The following is a 21,732-nucleotide window of genomic DNA, read 5'->3' as shown; positions in this document are numbered from 1 at the left end:
CATCAAAAGATTGCTGTCTTCTGGAAACTACAACAATTAGTACTCCACAGCATGACCTTTCAAGTTCATATTATGTTTGAGAAACAAGGACTGTATCCTGAACAGCCACAGCTGTTTCTGGCAGAAGCATCTGGATGCTTTTTTCCTTACTACAGCTGATAGAGCAGTAGGAGTAGACTTCTCTTGCTGCCTTAATTGCTGCAATATGTAGCAACCAGGTTTTTTGCTGTAGTGTAGACAGCACCTTCCCCAACTGCTTGGCAAAGTACCCTTAATAGTGCAAGTTTTAGTCCCTCAGTGGACCTTAAGTATTTACAATTCAAGCAACACAAGAGCCTGCTGGATCAGTAGATAAAATTTAGAATTTAATATAAGTTAACATCTGTGATGTTATGAACAGTCTATATGCAATTAACCATAAATCAGGTTGTACACAACATTCTTCACCGTTTAACTGTAATACTAATGTTGCTTTTATGGTGTTGAACATCAAGCACAAGCTCATCTCCAGCCTGAACTTGGATGGGCTCATCAAGAACAACTGCAGCTTGTTTCCAGTGCGAGGACTCATCAGATGTGTTCAAGCTATGGTCTTCATCTAGATGTATGTGATACCAGAAGGGAATTGCAGTGACTTGGCCAGACTTACAGATATGTACCTAAAAATATTTAAAATATTAAGTCAGTTAACCCTTTTCAAAGAACTAAGAAAATATAGTAGGTTTTTTTTTCCATCATCACCATTTCAATCTACTTCACAGATACTTGCAGACAAGTAAATTCTGTATTGAAATTTTCAGCCAAGGTGAGCAATTAACGAGCAGCTCTGCAGAACAGCAGTTAAGTGCACCTCTAACTTTACATATATGCAACTTACCTTCACTTCTCTGCTAGAGCTGTTCAACAGAGGGTTCATGAGATCAAGCCTTAAAAGCTCTGCTGGCTTGCTCAAGGGTAGACACGGTAATGTGGAGAGATCCAAATACACACGAACAGGTACCTAGGAGTATATAACATATTTAGACATCAATAGCCATTAAAAAGTGAAGAGTTAGAAGACTTAATTATAATGCAGAAGATTCTAGTAATTACTGTAATGCCAGCCAAAATGCAAAATACACCCTTCTAATCCCTTCTGAAATGTGACTGTTGGGATACAAAGTGATGAAAGAGGTAGTAACAGCACAGCCACTCCTCTATACAGTAATACTGCATCTTATTACTCAGATGATTCCCCCACCAGTTTTACAACAAGTATTACCCATTTTAGTTTATCTAGGTCCCTGTCTGGTCACATAAACCTCTCATGCTAAATTGAACAATACAAAACTTGTGAGGTCTTCAGTTTCCTTGCAGTTCACACCAAAACAAAACAGCTAGACAGCTGCAGGGTTTTGAAGTATGTCTGGAAGACACCCACCAACATCATACCTTGAACTGGTTGATAAAAGGGGCTACATTAAACCCAAGAGTTGGTTCTGTTCCTTGAACAGCACTCTCCAGCAACAGAGACTCCGATTCTACAAGCATCCCATATACCAAAACATACTGTGGGAAAATCTTTCCTCCACTGTGAAGTAAACATCTGCAAAATGAGAGAGATTTCACCTCTAAAGCATACCATTCAACAAGAATGAAAGGTCATCAAGTACATTTAAGAAAGGCGCACTAGTTCCTCCTCTGCAGTCAAGTGCTCAGAAGCATTTGAGTTTGATCACATTTGGCCAGACAGCTGTATCGTACAAAAAAAAGAAAATCTGTCAATAGTACTAGGACTAAGTAATCTCTTCTCAGTATCCTTATTGGATACAGTAACACTTGAAGATGGGCTTTATTTATGGCCCCAGCACTTAATACCAGAGGACTTGCAGAAATGCTTAATGAAAGAAAGTCAGGAAGTACATAGTGCTGGGGAGCACTGGTTAAGTAGGCAGCGAAGTCCTGGGTCGAGGCAACCCCCAGAAAATACAGGCTGGGCAGAGAGGGGATTGAGAGCAGCCTTCAGGAGGTGCTGGTGGACAAAAAGCTCAACGTGGCCCAATAATGGTGTGCTTGCAGCCCAGAAAGCCAACCAAAACCTGGGCTGCATCAAAAGAAGTGCAATCAGCATGTCAAAGGAGATTATTCTCCTGCTCTGCTCCACTGTCATGGGACCCCAACTGGAGTGCTGCATTCAGCTCTGAGGCCCCCAACATACAAAGGACATGGAGCTGTTGGAATGAGTCCAGAGGAGGTCCACTGGAGCACCTCTCCTATGAAGATAGGCTGAGACCGTTGGGGTTGTTGGGCCTGGATAAGAGAAGGCTCCAAGGAGACCTTATAGCAGCCTTCCAGTACCTAAAGGGGCTTATAAAAACTTTTTTAGTAGGGCCTGTTGTGATAGGACAAGGGGTAATGGCTTATGACTGAAAGAGGGTAGATGTAGATATTAGGAAGAAATTCTTTACTGTGAGTGTGGCGAGACACTAACAGGTTGCCCAGAGAAGCTGGGCATCCTTGGAAGTGTTCAAGCTGAGGTTGGACGTGGTTTTGAGTGACCTGGTCTAACGGAAAGTGTCCCTGCCTGCAGGGGTGTAGGAACTAGATGATCTTTAAGTCCCTTCCAACCCAAATGATTCTGTGATTCTATGACAGCGACAGGGAAACAAAACCTGATGAGAATTTAAGTTGCCCTTCTTTAAGCGTTTAACCAAAATTGACAGCAATATAGGAGACAGCATTTTTTTTCCTGAAAAAAATACCTGAGCCTTGCTTGGTCTTCTGCTACAGAATATCCCACTGCTGAGAGCAGCAATATAACAGAAACTTTCATTCAGTATGTTATACATCTCCAGTTCACCACAGATTGTTTTAAGTCTCCTTTTCCTACAGCAGGCCTCTTTTCATAGCAATCGGGTAGCTAAGCACTGCACTATTCAATGTATTTTCATGCAAACAGATTTGAGTCTGCAAATGACAAAAGTCAGAGTAATTTCCCATTTGTTCTTAGAGCAAAAAAAAAAAAAGTCATCTAAAGATTTATTAAACACATAGAAAATGTAATGAACATAAATCATCTGGAATATTCTGCCATCACTAAGCATGGAGATGAACAGAGAAGATTCCCTAGCCCCACAAAAGGGGATTGACATTTACTTTTTTTGCTACCCGTTTCCATTATTTCATTTCTCTTTCGCTGCATTCCTTCCCATCCCTCCTGCCGTGGATAACTTCGTTGCTGCCTCCATGGCTGGCCTAACACCATGTGTTTGTCTTTTAGCAGTACCAGTTTGTTCCAACCACAGTTCCGACACATATGTGAATCTGGGTTTTTGTGACCTTGCACTAAAAGAAGCTACCTCAGTTATCACTAAGATGCTGGCTATCCTGGGAACTTCTGACAGAACAAGCAATAAGACCTTCCATTCATATTCTTGCACACAAAACATGAAGTAATATATGAAAGTGAAATCTTGACACTTTTTATAAACTTACATGTATACAATGATCACGCTCATAACACTCTGTAAGGTTCAATCTAGTCAAAAACCATGCTTTTCCTGCTCTACAGAACCAACATGACAGTAATTCTGTAGTTAGAAGTATTTTTAGAAGTTTTCAGGTAATTTCAGATTCCTAGGAATACTTTTGCCCGTTTATACAGTACCTGGATATTGCAGCCTTTTCCATCACCTCCTGCTGGATTAAACCTGATGTCTCTATAACATCCAAAATAATAATACTCCACAACTTGTCTGATTTGGGTCTCTGTAACACCACACTTTCATCTTCTAAGTGGCTGAGCCAAAACTCTAATGTTTCCTTAGGGAAATGGTTAGCTTCTGAAATTACATTAAGTGCTGCCTGATGCTGTTCTTTCTCAACAGAACTGTAGGTTCTAACTGGTCCAAGTTTGCCAGCTATAATTGGCAGGATGGAGAAGCCTTCAGACACATCCAAAATGTACAAAGGATCAGAAGCCACATCTAGAAAGCTCTTGTTTTGATTCTCTTGGAGGTTCATCCCACTGCCATGTCCATCGACATCCATTGACTGCAAGTCCTTACTTGGATTTAACGACAGCAGCACTTTGCCCATAGCAGCTTTAAAGCATTCATGGTATGGTATGTTGTTCAGCAGGGCTATTTCTGTGGATTCCAATACACATACTTGACCGTTGCCATCCTGTTCGCTAGTTGTTTGAAGACCAGCCAGAGCATTACATAATTCAGCCTCATTGCCCAAACTCTGTGTGTCATCTCTGTCACTGAAATCCATCTCACACTCTGAAGTCAAAGAGGAAATTTTCTGGATCTTCAAGTAGCAGTCTTGGCAGCAAACTTCCATCATCACAGTATCTCCAGTCTTCACAGAATAATCTTGGCAAAACATCACAAAAAAAGTCACATCAGTTACTTTACTGAAAACAGCAACGAAGCAGACATACAGTACTTAAAAAAAAAAAAACAAACAACCCCACAACACCCCCATTATCTCATTTTCTCCTTAGTTGTTACTTGTGTGTATGAAAAAATTGCTTGTCTGTAGCCCACAAGCTGAAACCTGCGATTGTGCATTAAAATTCGCCTTAAAACTGTCCCACACTAGGCAAACTCCATTTATACTCAAAATAAGCCTCTTCATGATAAATAAACACTACTTTAAGTGTTCTGTTAACAGCAGAACAGAAAAAAAAAAGGACATACTAGTAAAGAAATCACTTTTGTTTTAAAATGCTAAATATTAAATATTTACACTTTAATACCTCCAGAGGAAGGTAAATTTGTAGTTACATGGAAAACAACAGCTATGGTTTAGAAAGGGTAATTTATTCAAAATAAATTTTACTGGAGTATTTACAGTGTACAGGTCAAGGTGGTCTTCAGACACTCTCTATGTATGCTAAGAAAGTAAATCCACTGATACAGACCAGAATTTCAAAATAAAAAATGCTGTAGTTTGACAACCATTTCTATCAATAGCAATGTAGTCTGTATCTCCCCTCTACACTTTCAGCTGAACCTGTCCGTGGCACAGCTGCCCCTACTGTCTATCGATACTAAATTAGGAGCAGCTGTGGACTAACCCGAGGGTAGAGAGGCCTTACAGAGAGATCTGGATAGACTAGAGAGCAGGGCAACTAGCAACCGCATGAAATTTCACAAGAGCGAGCACCAGATTCCCCACCTAGGACGAGTTAATCCTGGTTATACGTACCATTTGGAGGGTGAGAGGCTGGAAAGCAGCCCCACAGAAAGAGACCTGGGGGTCTGGGTGAATGGCAAACTGAGTATGAGTCAACAGTGTATCCTGACAGCAAAAAGGGCCATCTGTGTCCTGGACAGCATCAAGCACAGCCCGGCTAGCCAGTCAACGGAGGCAACTGTCCCACTCCACACTGCACTGGTGTGGCCCTACCTCTGGTACTGTGTGCAGGTTTGGACACCTCAATATGAGAAGGACATCAAACTGTGAAGAGTATGTCCACAGAAGGATGACCAAGATGGTAAAACTCTTTGAGGGCAAGACTCATAAGGAGCAGCTGAGGTCACTTCATTTGTTCAGCTTGGAGAAGGCTGAGGGGTGACCTCATCACAGTCTACAACTTCCTCAGAGTGGGGGCAACGGAAAGGGATGGTACAAAGCTGCATCGGGGAAATTCAGACTGGACCTTAGGAAAAGGTTGTTTACTGAGGGTGGGCAGTCACTGGACCAGAATTCCCAAGGAAGTGATCACAGCACCAAGCACAGCAACAATGCTCTTAATCACGTGCTTTAGTTTTAGGTAGTCCCACAAGGAGTAGGGAGTTGGACTCAACGATACTTACGGGCTCCTTCCACCTCAAGATATTCTAAGATTCTAAAACAGGACAATGGAAAATGGATAGATGAAGAGTAGAGGCTGCTGGAAACGACACTGCCACGGTGTGTGCGGAACAGTACTGGAGTCCAAAATGGGGGTGAGTGGTATGTGGGAATGTTTAGTTTTGTGGCAGCAGCAGCTAGAAATTCCTACATCACCTCCCCCACTTCCTTTTTGCAAGTTGTATCTTGACTAGGTAGAGCCAGTCAGTAGCCCCACTTTTTGGAGTTGCTCCACAATGCATTTAATTCAGTTTAGAAACCCCCCCCAACTTAAGGAAAAGCGTTGTCCCTGATTCTAAGCAGATCCCTTATCTACTTCATAACAGAGTCCCATGAACAAGCCTCAATGCAGGGACTGTGGACTACAGATCCAGAAACACAATTGGGAGCCATCTCACAGCTACCTGCTATTGAACTTCTAATCGTATTTGCTGCCACTTCCTAATCTCTGAAATAACCTAACTAGCTCAAAATCAAAATAAAACCAAGCTAATATACCACAACAAGAAAATCCACAGGACATACCAAGGAGGCCCTGCACAGGATAGACTGCCTGTTCCCAACATGTTTCCTCACTGGGACTTGTAGACAGAGCATGCTCATCATCGAGCTGTAATACAAACCACACCACAACAGCATCTAGTATTCCTCCTTCAGTGACCGGCAGACTGAGCTTCCAGGGCTTTCTAGATGCAAGGCTTTTCAGTTCCTGACCAGAATAGAAAGAGGGGAAAAAAAATAATTGTGTAACAGTTTCTTTCCATAAATAATGATAAAAAAAATTATACAAAGTTACCCAAATTTCTGCACCTATCCATAAGGACACCCAACAGAAACCTGAAATTAACAAGCCACTACAATACCTATTATCATTAGTACTCACTAGCACATGGACTTGTGTTCCCACATGCAAATGCAATTACCCATATGACCAACCTGCATCCATCAGCCATTAAAACAACCATGCCTACATCTAAGAACATACACTGAAAACTGCAAGAAAGGCTTTAGACTGGCAAGGCTTGTCATATGAGAAGTAATAAAAACTGAGCCAGTCTTTTGGGCTAGATTCAGGCCAATGCTTAGGCATATCCTTCACTTAAAACCTGTGTTAAATCAATTCTAGAAATACTGTATGTAAGCACTAAATTTGCTCAAACAGAGGTTCAGCAAAATCATTACAAAACCAAAGTCACACATCATTGACGATATTTTCTCTGCTACCTGGGCTATAGGCTTTGTGCAAAATATCAGGCACAGAGTATTTCACTACTGATAAGAACTAAGATCTCTCCTGAAGACATCAGGTTATAAATTCTCCAATTAGACAATTCTGGCATAAAACAATTAAAAGGAGGTCAAGCACTAGGGACCAAAGATTGTCTCAGTCACAACCATTCTGCTTAGTAACAGCATTCCTAGGCATTTATCAGCTTCCAGATCTGCTTATGTAAACATTCATCCTCTCTAAGTTTTGAGCCACAGGGCAAAGGAACAGTTCCACCCTAAGAACGTGGGTAGCTCTCGCATAATGCATTTTTTTTATTTTTCCCTCTTCATTCTCATTTGGTATTCTCCAACAGCTGGTCTACCCCTCTTCTCACAATTGAAAGGTAGCTGAACAATGTATGTGTTAAAATTACTGGATGCTAACAAAGTTCATAATAAGATCTCACTGCTCTTCAATCAAAAGTGCTTTGCTGTTAACTATTTTTTGTACATCCTCAACTGGAGCGAAGAGTAAATTGAAGCTTTGCTGGCAACAACCCCCTTGAAGCAAGGCCGTTAAGAGCACAAGTATGCATCTGTTTCTCAGTTTCTGGGAAGTTATAGCTGTTTAGAAGTGTATTTGATATTAAAAATATTCTTCCTAATTACTCTGTAAAAGCAGCAGGCCCAAGGTTCTCATCCACTGGTTCTAGTAACTGTAACATTACATCCCTATCTTGTGGCCCACAGCACTTAAAAACACACTTGAAGGCAGTTATTTCAGTCTTCCCTGCTCTCTACCATGCTGCTTATGCCACATTTATTCTTCACATTTGTCCACTGCATAAACCTGTTTCTATTATTTATGACAATTACGGACTCAAAGAGCTCTAGCATATTAGGAAGGCAATTTATCAACTAATGTAGTTAAAGAGACAGCAAAGAAAATAAAGCAATGATGCAGGAATAGGCAGTAAAAACCCAAAATCATGCTATGCCACACATATCCTCTGAATGTGAAAAAGGTAACTTGCATTAAGAAAAAGTAAACGGGACTACAAATAGAAGGAAAAACTACAGAAAAACTACAGTTCCCGAATTTCTTATGTCTTGATCCAGAATTTCTCAAATATTCCATACAGTAGCTTCCCATGAGAAATAGAATCTGTAATTGTTGGCAAAAGCACAGTTCCCTTAGGGCCTAAAAGGGAGACTGAGCTTTAATTATTGGCTGCTGAGGTAAACACTCACTTCCACTCCCAGTGGCACTGATCTGCTGCCAACAAACATGCATACAGGTAGTACCTGGCTAGATGCAATGTCTGCAGCCTGTAATTATAGCCACATTTTGTTCCCCTGCCTGGGAGGAACTGAACTGCTGCTCCTAATATTAGCAGTAATAAAGTAATCAGCACAACTCAACTGCTTTTTTTTCTTTTAATTTTGACTTGCTATAATTATTTCTGATCAGTACTGATGTCTTTGAAGACTCCTATTTAAGAAACACTGTTGTACCATATTTTATGTCTGTTCCTCAGTTCTGTCATTTTAGTTCTGGATAGTTAGTACAAGAAGAATAGATATAACATGCCTCTCATTCTTTGAAATACAAATTTAGAAAATAGGTCTTTGAAATCACTTAACTAGTGCTAAATGACTTATCTGGATTTCAATCTTTAGTAGGTAATTCTCCTAGTGTTTGTAAGTATAAGATTTATTTTATTCCAACAGGAGCACAGATAATTCTTTTTTCTTTTTTAGCTGCACTGATTGAACATTCGGGTGTTGTCATAACAAAAGTAAATAAATAAAGTTCCACAAAAAAACCTAGACTGAAAGTAACCTACCAGTATCTAGAACTGCCGTATTTGCGCAGTGACAAAGTAACAACAAACCAATGCTTCCACATAAACTAACTGCATTCCTTCCCTTTACTTATGGTATCTTCCCATTTCATGACAGGAACACTACATTAGTCTAATTGAAACTTCGAAAGGAGCAGTTCTGAAACACAGTATAAAAGGAACACTTTAAAATTATCTTTACATGTATGCCAACAGGCAGATGCTTAAGAATAGGCATGTCTCAGATGAGCGTAATAGTTTGTTATTGATGCTAGAAGCAGAAGTAACACCAGGTGACACCGAGATCACCCCCAGTAATATACTGAAGAGCTTTGTCTTATTTCATTTTTTATCTCAGGGTATCAGACAAGCCAACTAGGAAAAGCTATTGATTCAGAAACACTGCAATTCCTGGCCAGCAGTCGCCAAGAGTAATTTCATTTATACAACAGAATCTATTTTAAGCTCTGACTCAATGCTAACTCCTCACCACAGGTCAATGAGCAAAAAAAAAAACCAAAGATCAGATATATCATCTTTTTAGTGTGCTCAGCTGCAAGTGGCCGAGGTTCTTGCCTTACAGTTCAGGCCTATTTAGTACACACATACAAATGTATTTTGTGCAAGATACACAAAATAATGCTACCATATTTTAGAATGCCATATAACAGAAATATCTTAAGATACCAAAAGGAGCTGAAGGGTGGAATCAAAATGGTTGAATAGGACAAGATAATTTCTTCATCTCACTTCTCTTTTACACTTACCCATCAACACTTAGACATTTTTACGCCAGATGTAAAATAAATCCTTTTTCTTTTGTCTTTAATAGCCATTTGAAGGCTCTGAATTTGAGGAATAAACTAAAGTCAGCTCCACAACTACATAAATCATTTAAGAGGGTCTATTGCATTCTTCCTCCTCCTCCCTGTACTGAGGCTGGCAGTTGTTTCATCCTATAGTGAGCTAGTTTAGCTCCCTAAACTACAACAAACAACCCCACCGCTCCCACCCTTCAAAAACTCATAGACTATCATATGATCACACCAGCACACAACCAGACAAGCATCAAAACCACCAGAGGATTTCAGTGCAGCCCTGCCAACTTTGCTTTTGTGAACTGTTCTGAAATTGAACCCAGAAAGCAAGAAAGATATGGGAGACTCATTATTTATAAATAGACTACTTATAAAGGACATTAAAAAAAAAAATCATTACCTGCAGATTGTTGAAATCTACTGTCATTATTTGACAGGGTTCTGTCAGAGGTACGTAACCTCCAGGAATACGACTGAGCTTCTCAGTGGTGTAAGGTTCAACAGTTTCCTCTGAACCAGCAGAAGTGTATGTTGGACTAAAGAACTGCACTGAATTCGACAAGCACACACCAGCAACTTCTTGCATTCCCACTCTAGGGGTAAAGAAAAAAAGGGAAGAAATGAAACTTCAAATAATTTGACAAAAAAACCCAAAGGAAATTCTTCCCAGGCTTGCTGAATACTTTTAAACTATCAGAGTGTAAGAATAGAACAACTGAAAAAAAAAAATAGCAAAACAATTCTGGGAGGGTGGTTTGTTATGTTCAGAGCAGCCCTAAAGCATTGAAAATGCACATCACTCTCAAGAATCAGAACTGAATACTGCCACTAAACTGAGAAGCCCACTACGTCCTTTGTCAAAGGCCACAGACTTTTTGCCACCTTAAGCACAACTCACTGAGTCCTGACAGAGCACTAGAAAGAATAATATACCCTGTGATAATACAAACAAATAAAGCTTGCTTCTGCATTAGACAGATAATGAAGGTGTTTCAGGTGAACAGGATAGTCAAAGATAGATACACTACAGGAAAATGCGTTTTTGGAGTCTCTTTGACATAAAACTTTCATTTTGCAGTACCTCTATATACTTATCCAACACAATCTATGCAGAGTAAGGCACTTTTCATAGTTACGTAGCTGCAAAGAAAATCCCAGCATTGACTTCTTGTGGAAAAGGCTTTGAACATTCAAAATAGACACATTCTCTCTTGTGAGAGAGATTATCAATTAGGTTTCCAGAAACAACATTATATGAAAATCTTCAAAGAAGAAAAAATGCTTTAACTGCTTTAAAACAATTACTTGAATGCTGTCCATGTCAGGTTTGAGGACTTAAGATATATTCTCATTTTCAAAGTACAAATCAGAAAGTTAAATAAGACTAATCTTGCACAAGCTACAGTAGATTATTCTGAAGAAGTACATTTGACTGTGAAGAAGCCAGTCCTTCCCATTTCAGTGACAGCTATCAAACAGATCTACATTCTTATAGTGAGATCTAGCACTCAAAAGTTCAAATGTAAACTAATTATATTTTTATTTCTAGAACTATTTTTAATTCTGAATCATTTTCTCAGGAACCTGCTGTCCCTCCCTACAGCTAAGTATGCCTAGACAAACTGTGTGACAATATTTTCATCAGATACAGTCATCTCCTTGAAGCTCCCAATCACAGAACCAAGTAAGCTACTTTTTGTCATAACCTGGCTTCTTAGGCAAATATATTTTGACCATTATACGTAGCTAAAACACAAAAAAAATAATCTAACTCCATCTTTGGAGCAGATTGGCTAGCAATATAAGTGTATGTGATGTATAGCAAGCACAAAGCAGCAAGTCCTTCACAATAAACACTAGAAAATACACCATTACCAACAATTACAATCCTCTCACCTGCTCAGAGAAGTAACTTAGATATTTCAACAACACGCATGAGAATGTACTCTTCTTCATTTGGAACTGAATCCATGTATTATTTTAAAATAAATACTACAACTAAAATGGAACAGCAGCTGTACGAAGCCTGTATTGTGGAAGAGGTCAGCAAGTTGTTATTATTCATTATCATGAATCTTTCTGGCTTCAATGCACACACACAGATGTAGAGCCACTTTATTGCCTCTCTTTCTGGGGCCTAACTGACTAAAAATTAAACATTAAAAAAAGACCCCTGAAACCTGCAATTCTTACAGTCACTTAAATTAGTAAATTATCATTTTGAATAAAATATGTCAGAATATGGGTTTAAATATAGATGCACTAATGGAGCAGACCTATGTTCTCTTAGAATACTGTCTTACTGTTATATATAACTCTTGAAAGACATGCAGTTCAAACTTGAAAAACAGTATGTAGTATACTCTAGGATCTTAAAGAGTTTTGTGGAAGTCTAGATTTATTCTTAGTAGGAATCAAGTCTGCTTACAGATTTGTCAGTTCATTTGTCCTTCTGAAAGTAAACACATTTCATATGGATGCAGAACAATCACTTCAAAGATAGAGCAATGACTTCAGGAAAAAGTAAAGCTAACCATAAAAAAACCCCACCAAACAACATAATACCACAACAGAGTTTGGTCCTACAGTCCTTCTAGGGAAGATGAGCAATGGGTATAAGCAGCACTAGCTATAGTAAAGAAGCATCACAATTATCACTAAAACATCAAGTAACGAAACTACAATAAGGGGTAAACCAGCACAAAACTTTTTGTCACATGCACCAGAAGAAGAATTATAAGTAAACTGGTATGATTTATCTAAATTCCACTACATCCTTGGAAAAAAAATAATCCTAAAAACAAGCAGAGCACATGAAATGAAGCGTTAACTTAAAACTGCTAAAACAAAGGGTCAGAATACAAGGCAGAAGATCAGACACAGGTAACTGTGATATGCAAGACTGGAGGAAAAGGCAATTCCCTTCCTCAGCAAGATGAATCAGTGTTTGATGACAGATTAAAGCACAATTTTAAATATATTCAGGGAAGAAACCCCACAGGTATTCACAGATTTCTGGGCTCTACATCTACTTACTTATAACCTCTCAAAAAACAACTTAAATAATGAGGAAAAGCTCAAAGAAAAGTTGCATTAATTGTACAAGACAAACTACTAAATCATTAAAAAAGCATGAGAAGAGAGTACTTTCACAATGCTATTTCATTAGGCATCCTGCTCAAAAAAACATATCCAAGCCCCAAAGTTTTGCTGTAGATCTTGAAAACACTGAAGGAAACATGGACACATGTCCATCAGAATAATTCAAAGAGATCTGAATCGTTTAAATATGAGAATAAGCAAGTGTTTTACATAAATCTTAACAGTACTTGTTGAAATAGACTTAAGACAGGTATTCTTACCGGAGCAAAAAGGAATCTCAAACTATAAAGGCAGAAAATTTAGAAGTGATATTCTTCTTCCTAGAGCATAGAATTAATTTGTGGCAATCATTTCAGTCCTGCTAGCCACCTGACCTTAAGCTGCACTATTAGAATAAATCGTTAATTCAACAATCCAAAAAGTTAACCACACATTAACTTTCATCCTGTTTCCATTTTGTAAGGAACAGTCAATACAATGTTTCAAGGCAAAAACCTATCTTCTGATTAACGAATAATTAAATTCTCCTAGAAAAATAGTTCTTCTATGACTATTTACTATGGGAACTTCTGTCTCTTTCTGGCCATTGTCCAGCTCTGCATTAGAAAAATCACTGATGCAGCCTGGCTATTTTTCATCCAGTACACTGAAGCTCCTGTAAAAGTTAGTGTTTTCTTTTATTTGCAGTTAAGATTAATCCTAAACAAAATACACCAAATCCAAACCTCTCAGACAGAGACTGTCTCCATAAAGGGATGCTGTTCTAGAAGACAAGAACAAAAACGAGTATGAAAGTAATTGATACAGAGTCAGAAGTGGTCTCAGCAAAGAAAGCCTACTGTATGCTAGTTCAGAATTAGGCAAGGCACATATTCAGAAGGACAATGTTAGGTGGAGTTATTAACACTTAGGCTTTACAAAATCCTGTCCTCATCTTTTAAAAGGGTAAAATCCAGCAGCAAGGTATGGAGCAGATCATAAAAAATACAAAATAAGGATAAAGGCCACATGTCAATCTAAGAATCTCCAATAGAAAAATTGAGAAATAATTTTACTATTAAGGAATTAAATTTCTTTAGTATGTGATAGAGGCATGTAATTCTGCATAACTGAAAATCAAGAGTTTCTGATTAAGTGATCCAAAATGTCTGAACCACAAAACTGGGGTGGAGGGTGGGGGAGCCTGGAAAAGTGGTGGGGAGGGCAAGAGCAGAAATCTGTTTAGTGAAACAGATAACCAACCATTCAAAAAATAAAGCGACAGTAAATGAAAAGTCCTCAATTTAAGCCACTGGTTTCTCTTCCCAAGTAACAAATATGGGTTCAAACTGTGCTGGAGTTTAAACATACCTGTGATGCCTACGTATCTCTTTGCACTCCACTGCCATCCCAAATATCGTAGCACTTGCAGGAATAACTCTGCCATAGTCTCCAGTATGGACATCTCGATTTTTAGGCTGTGAAATCATGAACAACAACATGCAGTGAGACAGTAACCTATTTCTATCGTTACTGCAAAGCCTAGGTTACATATTAATGAGCTATTCAGGATTAAAGTGAAAACATCAGTGAGTTCTTAGTGACTAGTATAGCCCGGTCTTTGTCATTCCAGTTAACCATTAAAGGAGTTTCTTAAATACTGCACTTTAATATATCCATGCATCAGCTTTACTTTTCAGTCTACTACTTCCTCTATGTAACTCTAAAAGTGTTTTTTAATTTGTATTCGGTTAGAATACACTGTAACATTTGAGGGCCTTTCCTTTATGCGTCATTCCTATACTTAACACTAGAGGTCATCAGTTTCAGTCCAATACAATACAAAAGGTTTCAGCCAGATAAGACTTCTTTTTTTAAATTAACTGGAATCAAGGCCACATCAAAGTAAGAGCAAAGTCCTTCTATTTCCTAAGACCTAACAGAGGTTAACCTATATAAGACTCCCTGTCATATTACTTTGCTTCATGTATTTTGTATTTTAGCATACATTAAGTAAAATCACAGATCCAGTGGAATTGTTCAGTCTTCTAAAAAAACGTTTAAAGTTGGCAAAAATAAATGAAGAGCATAAGAACATGGCATATTTATCAGATAACAGTTGACTACTCCTTAGTGTTAAGATGAGAAATAATTTTACCGTAACTCAGTATTTCCTGCTTAGACTGGCATGACTTTCTGCTGCTAGTTGGGTATCTCAAAATGACAGAGTTGCAATCAAGCTTGCAGGAAAACAGTGCCTTTAAAACACCCACAAACCCTTTTGGTGTCACTTACAAAGGTAGTGGGGAAAAACAGGGGAGTATGTGTGGAAAAAAGGAATGAATTGTGATCAAGAGCGTATGATGTAGGAGTGTATGATGTAAGGTTACATCAGGGAAACATGCATTGCAAGTACCTGTCTACTCAGAACACGAAGTCACAGAAGTATGCCTTATGCAGCTGTCTCATTGCCTTTCACTAAATCAAATTCATCCAACATACCCAGATCACTCATTTAAAAAATTTAAATTGGTAGGAAAATTAGAAGATAGTTATTCCTCATTCACATATGTCTGTGAGTACACACGCATGCACTAATACATATCAAACAAAACAGGAAACCTGTTTATACATACCACAGCACCTACCTTTGGTTCTAAAAGTAGATGTTCCCAAGCGTGTATCAAGCTCTCCACAATTCCTTCTCCAAATAATCCAGCATCAACCGTTTCTGTGACTACCAAGGAAACTCTAAATAAGAAAAAGAACACCGTGAAATAGAATGTATAACACACACTCCTGTTAACATTCTTTCTTCTAAAGAAAAAAAACCCACCATACCAATGTAAGCTCAAACTGAAATTTTTACCAGTGCTCTGAAGTTTCAATACAGATGGGCAATTTAATTCTTCCAGCAGATGACACATTTTGAATTGTTGGTAGAAGTTACTCAAGACGCAGATAAAAGAGAATAAATATTGATCAAGAGTTTGCCATAAAGCTTCTTGTTCAACATTTTATAAATAAATTGTGTGGGAAGTATCTAGCCAAAACAGGAAGATGTTTCAGCCTGGGCATACAGCCAATAATACTGCAAAATACATGGTTTGTCTGAATTTTATGCAAGAGTATGTATCCATGTGTGTCTGTGTGTATTCAAAAGGAATTAAAAAAAAACCCACCCCAGAACTATAATCAAAGCACAGTAAAATTACTATGCAGACTAATGGACCCTACAATGTTAAATTCCTTTGGATTTAACCCAAAAAACACACAGCATAAGAGAAGCCATTTCCAGAACAGTAACAATTCATTCCTGACACGTGACATACAGTAACTCATCATATACAATTAGGAGGACACATATGACCAGTTACTGTAGCTCAGCTGCCACAACTAGACAAGGCTGGACTGGCATGCTAAACCATGGGAGCTTCATCATTTCAGATTATAAACCTGTACCATCACCAGATACCATTTAATAAAGTAGTAGTTAAGAGTGAAATGGATTATTTCCTTCCCATGTTTAATCTGCATCCCGAGTAGCAGTGAGGTGAAGTGATAAACCAGTCCATTGCATATACCAAAACAAAAGTCCCCTCAGATTTTGTGTGCGCTAAAAATTCCAGAGCCTCCTGAAAAACCTCTGCTGAATGGGATAGCAAGCAAGGAGAAGCAGGGTAGCATAAAAAGCCTCCATCACATATACTGAAAGCTGTCATGCTGATCAAATTCCAGTTTGCCAAGAGCAATTCCAAGCTGCTGATTTGTCACAGTAGCTCTTCCTGTGCTTTAGAAGATGTTATTGAATACTTGAAAAATAAGCTACTTCATTTTCCAAAGCCCACAGATCTCTGCTATACAAGCAGGTGAGCAGATGCGTATATACAAACAAAAAGCTCAGTCCAAACCTATTCCCACAGGACAAATTGCAATACCCTTCCACTGAATTTTACTCCACTATCTAAAGCCACGCTCTAGGCTCTCTATCACATCAGAAGCCCTATGGATCCCTCCCATGGCAGGGTGCTGACATTGACAGCTAGAGTCAGCCCAGCCACCAGGAACCCATGCACACCAGGTAGCACCTTCTCACCTGCAAACACAGTAGCACTCCTTAAGGGGCAGAGAGGAGGGGAGGTTTTCCCTCACTCCCTGATCAGAAGAGGCAGTCAATCTGCCATTTCCAGTCTCTCTGACAAATGCAGAAGTTGACATGGTGTTGCAGGGGTCTCGTATGTCCCAGAAAGTGCTCCTTTGCAGGCCCTATTACATCCTATTCGTGGGCCACAGAAGTGAGCCACAAGTTGTTAGGTATGAAAGTGTGTTAAAATCACTTTCATGATGTAGTAACCTAATTTCTCTTTTCCTATTGCTGCAATATAATTTTATATGCCCCAAAGCTCCCATCATCAAAGATGTAAATGCCTTCATTTATGACACTGCTGATCTACCAGTGTGATGTAAAGAGCATGTTATCATTTTGCACTGCTCTATAAAAACAAAACATACGGAGAACCTCCTCACGTTATAGGTAGTATCCCAGGCAAAGTTATTTCCTATTTAAATCACAGGGTATTTTCTATTTTCTTGAAATTAAGAGCAAATTAAAAATAGTATCACAACAGAACGCAACAACGTACCTTTCAGGTATGTGCTTTGGGATTTCTATATCAAGTGACTTCAGATGCAAAAGTTTGATCTCTCTTTCCATGTCATTTGCTGCCACCACGTCACAGGCAAGTTCATACATGGTTTTTGATAATTCACAGGCATAGACAGAAGATGCTCCTGCCTTTTTTGCAAACATACTGAAAAACAAGAATCAGATCAGAGGTTTTCCCTTCAGTTTCAATCATTTTGGGTAAAGCATGACAAGATACTGAGTTTTAAGTTCGATTTCCATGTCTGCTTCATATTTCTAAAGAAAACAGTTCAAGTCTAAAAATCATCATTAAGTGAACTAATTTCTGCAGTATCAGTGTTCACACAGGAGAAATTTATATCCTCTTGGTACACTATCACAAAAAAACCCCCAAACCCTAGCATAAGAATACTCCTCCAGCTATGCTAAATCCACCCAGTACTTAAAAGACAGGACACATGACATTGCAACTCCAAAACCAACATGAATAATTGTTTATATAGCAGTTACTGGCACAAAAAGCATCTGCAACAAGTAATAAAAAAAGGGTTCAAAAAATACGACCAAACACTAACCTCTAAACTCACTGACTTCTGAAAGCTTTGTTTTCTTCCTTAAGTTTTGTCTCAATAAAGTCATGAAAGTAAACTATTTTTTTCACTAGCAACCAAATTTTGTTAGACAACCAGTATGTTTCTATTAAGTTCATATTAAACATGCACTTATGACACACCTCAAAATTCCGGTTCCTGTTCCTATATCAAGGACAGATTTGCACCCTGAGTAGACAGCATTCTCAATTGCTTTCAGGTAAGTAAGGTTCCTCTTGGTATCGTTGAGCATGATGAAATGCCAGCGTTCCACAAGCCAGTTTGCAACGCGGTAAAAATTCTCCTTTGCATCAGCAAAGTCTGGGTTAAGCTTCACTGCTTTATGAAAGTATCCAGCTGCTTCATCTCTAAAGCCCATTCTATTAGTAAAAATGACAAATAGGAAGCATGCATTCAGCTGCCAAGTACATATAAATATCCGCAGGTCTGTAAAGAGGTCTAATATCAATTAAAAGACAGCGGAAATATTTTGCATTAGTTAGAAAGATTGTCTTTGAAAACATTAATATTACCTTATGAAAAAGAATGATTTACAGCTCTACATCAAATCACTTTAAAATACAAAGGTAATTGAAAAATACCATTGTGTGCACCAGTCTTCATCCACTACATCCTTTCACAAACCAGAACAGGTTTTACAAGAACCTGCTGCAACAATATGACAGCCACAACTCTGCAATCCATTCTCGCAGATTTTTCAGCACAGAGAATGCTACAAACCCCAAAACCACTTCAACGTATTTAACTGGAACATACTGTAAACCAACCCAATTCTGTGTTGCCAGCGCTTGCATTAAGTGGCAATTCTGAAAGTGAATTGTGAACTAGAAGTAAGTTTTTATGATACCTATAGCATATTCTCAAATCACACCAAAAATTGATGAAATGCAAGAAACACATACATTTTAATACAATGCTAAGAGAGTTGTTCCTAAAAACAAAAAAGCCAAACTAATCACAAAAGCAAACCTAATTAAAAATATCTGGATCCACGAGCTACGATTTCAATCTTAAATTTCCAGTCTTATAAGAATTTTAAGACTGGAACTGAAATTAGAACCCTGAGCAAAGCACCATGTTTTGCATTGTTTGGAGAAAGCAGGAAAAGAAGGCTTTACACTAATAAATATAAGCATAAGCTCAGACTATTTAAAAAGAGCCCTACACAGTACAGTATACATGACCAGCTTCTTCACTTCAAAGGTCTGTTACACATGATCTCAAGAAGGACCCGAATTAAAAGACAGTATTCAAAGGCAGTAGTTCTCAGACATCTAACAGGAAAAAAAGGAGGAACTCCGAAAATTGTACATTTACCACAATAGTTAACACAACTTTGGTGTTGTTTGGGTTGGGTTTTTTTTGGTTTTTTTTCAGTAATTCCTTAATAAATTGTAAGAAAATATTTGGAGGCAGTGCATTTACTTTTAAGTTTTTACTTTAGTAAGACTTTTTTTTTTTGGCCTTTGCTGTGACTATCAACATTTATTTTAGCATTGACTGCTTTAAGCTGACAAGCAGATTTGTAGTTCAACAGTACATACTATACAGCATTAGGTATATGCTTGCATTTACTTTTTTTAAGCACATTTTATGTGCTCTACTGAACTGGGACTTATTAACATACAATACCAAATGCGAACCTTACAAAAACTGAATATACGTTACTACAAACCTGAAAAGATGTTCTCCCATACTATTACATATCACTTCATCATTTGGATACAGTTCAAGTGCTTGTTCGTAACAGTTAAACAGATCTTGAATCCGTGCCAGAGAATCTAGCTCTTCTGCCCATTTAAAAAGAGTGAACTGAAACGTTTCCTAGAAAATAAAATGCATACCACTGAGTTGCTGGTAGTAGGGAACCGAGCCCTGAAAACCAAAGTAGGGAACTGAGCCCTGAAAACTTCTAGAGTTATCCTGACATGCAAGTGAACACCCTCACTTCCCTAAGCAGCAGCGTACAATTATTTGCTGTCATCCCAAGTTAGATGATTCACTTGAAGAAGCAGAAATAAGCTCTCAGATATCCACACAGACAGTATCATCACCCAGTGTATACAAGAGCCTGCATGTATATTAATGCATGCAATATTACAAGCCAATACTAACAAGGCCCTATTTTTATTAAACTTACTTGACACACAGACTAAAAGAAAGTCTATCAATTCCCTTATCATAGGCACACAGATCTTATTAAACAAGTTACTGGCCATCTCCATTATTACCATTTTCGGCTTTGAAGACTGAATAGGAAAATCAGTTACACAGAACAAATCAGAAGCACAAAATGTCACAAAGCCTCAAGAGGAATACAGTAAATAAAATTGTTTCAAGCAATTCAAACAGTACTTACCTTGACACTAGTTTTTAACTCAGGAGCTAGATTTAGTACTAGCAGATAATGTGCATATGCAGTTCCAAAATCCTGGTCCTCCAGGCAATGCTGAGCACTCTGCAAAGACCTGGAAACCAACTCCCGTCTGCCAGCTTCCCGACCACCTCTGTGGTTACAATGAAATTTAGCGTTGGAGTTGGGCATTCTGAGGGGTGTAAATACTTGCTCTTCCTAAAAAAAAAAACCAACATAATACGTATTTATAATCAAAAAATGTATACTATAGACCAGAAAGGTTGCGCAAAAAGCTGACAGATTAAACGTTTTAATTTTAGCTGGCATTAGTAAAAACACCCTCCCTCAAAATTCTAAGCATTCAAAAACATGCTCATCCTTATGCCACCGATAATTCCAGGAACTTTAAAGTCAGTGTTCACCATTCAAGTCAAGCACACATCACATTTATGTTTGACCAAGTGCTGGAAACAGGTTACACTTCACTTTTTAAAATTTAAAATTTCTATAATACATATTTCAGCACGTCTCTGACCAAACAGTTTTACACACTTAAAGTTCATGCACTCCCAAGTTTCATAATCAACCAGTAAATCTGCATGTTAAAGCTTTTTTGCTTCAACACTGCTACTTTCATAAAGCAAACACTCCCAGAAAAAAAGACCTAACAAGCTCACGGTTTATTGTACACATGGCAACATGACTGTTTTTCCCCTTAAGAAAACGTCAGTTATCAGAACGGACATGCACGCTTTTATAACCGCCATGGTTACCACTTTAACTTTCAATGCTTACGTAAGAGGGCCCAACGCCGCCTTCAGGACTTGCAGATGTATCCTAGAGCTGAAGAAAGCAAAGGTTACACGGTGAGGGCCTACAAGAAACACAGCACCACCACAAACAGGCGCTTCCCGCCCCTTCCCCCCCCCTTTTTTTTTTTCTTAAAAAAACCACCAAACATCGCCCATGCCTCAAGTGAGCACCAGTAACGCACACACGGGCACGCAAAGCCATGGGCAGCCGTACCAGCCCGCACGGCCCTATGGATCTGCGGGCCCGGGGGTACAGGAAGGCGGAGGGCGCCGGCCCCCACCGGCACGCCTCGCAGGCCGCGCTACCGCCAGGCACTGCCCCACCCGCGGGGCGAGACTCAGGGCCACTGCCCAGGCGCAGGGAAAGCAGCGGAGCAGGATGACGGAGGGGTTCCCCTGCGGCCGGGCCAGCCCGCCGGGGCCATCACCTGCTCCGCACGGAACGGCGCTCCCGCGCACCCGGCCGCCGCCATCTTAGTGTCGGGCAGGTGTCATCACGCATGCGCAGAGGG

General features: G+C 39.0%; 1 protein-coding gene across 2 annotated transcripts; it reads right to left on the bottom strand.

Annotated features, from left to right (window-relative positions):
• Positions 1 to 347: 347 nt before the first annotated feature.
• Positions 348 to 21,732, bottom strand: PRMT9 (protein arginine methyltransferase 9). 2 transcript variants are annotated; one of them, XM_056361308.1, is made up of 14 exons: positions 21,649 to 21,732; positions 21,204 to 21,251; positions 20,412 to 20,624; positions 19,728 to 19,876; positions 18,175 to 18,411; positions 17,440 to 17,607; positions 15,445 to 15,547; positions 14,168 to 14,274; positions 10,116 to 10,308; positions 6,370 to 6,553; positions 3,647 to 4,358; positions 1,432 to 1,585; positions 878 to 1,000; positions 348 to 659 (listed from the first exon to the last, which is right to left on the bottom strand). In XM_056361308.1, the coding sequence occupies exons 3-14, from the start codon at positions 20,595 to 20,597 to the stop codon at positions 444 to 446; spliced, it is 2,532 nt and encodes an 843-aa protein (XP_056217283.1). In that variant the 5' UTR covers positions 20,598 to 20,624; positions 21,204 to 21,251; positions 21,649 to 21,732; the 3' UTR covers positions 348 to 443. The 2 variants fall into 2 exon arrangements, with proteins under 2 accessions (XP_056217283.1, XP_056217292.1); XM_056361317.1 differs by having other exon boundaries at positions 21,545 to 21,657.

The sequence above is a fragment of the Falco biarmicus genome, chromosome 1 (assembly GCF_023638135.1).
Source record: "Falco biarmicus isolate bFalBia1 chromosome 1, bFalBia1.pri, whole genome shotgun sequence".
NCBI lineage: Eukaryota > Metazoa > Chordata > Aves > Falconiformes > Falconidae > Falco > Falco biarmicus.
Note: the sequence above shows the minus strand (reverse complement) of the source record. Positions and strands in the feature narration are given on the sequence as shown.

Coding starts and splice junctions, on each gene's coding strand:
- PRMT9 (XM_056361308.1), bottom strand. CDS start 20,597: ATGCCCAACTCCAACGCTAAATTTCATTGTAACCACAGAGGTGGTCGG. Junction 15,548..17,439: donor CCAAAGCACATACCTGAAAG/GTACGTTGTTGC, acceptor TTTCTTATTTAG/AGTTTCCTTGGTAGTCACAG. Junction 10,309..14,167: donor GAGATACGTAGGCATCACAG/GTATGTTTAAAC, acceptor CTTTACCCCTAG/AGTGGGAATGCAAGAAGTTG.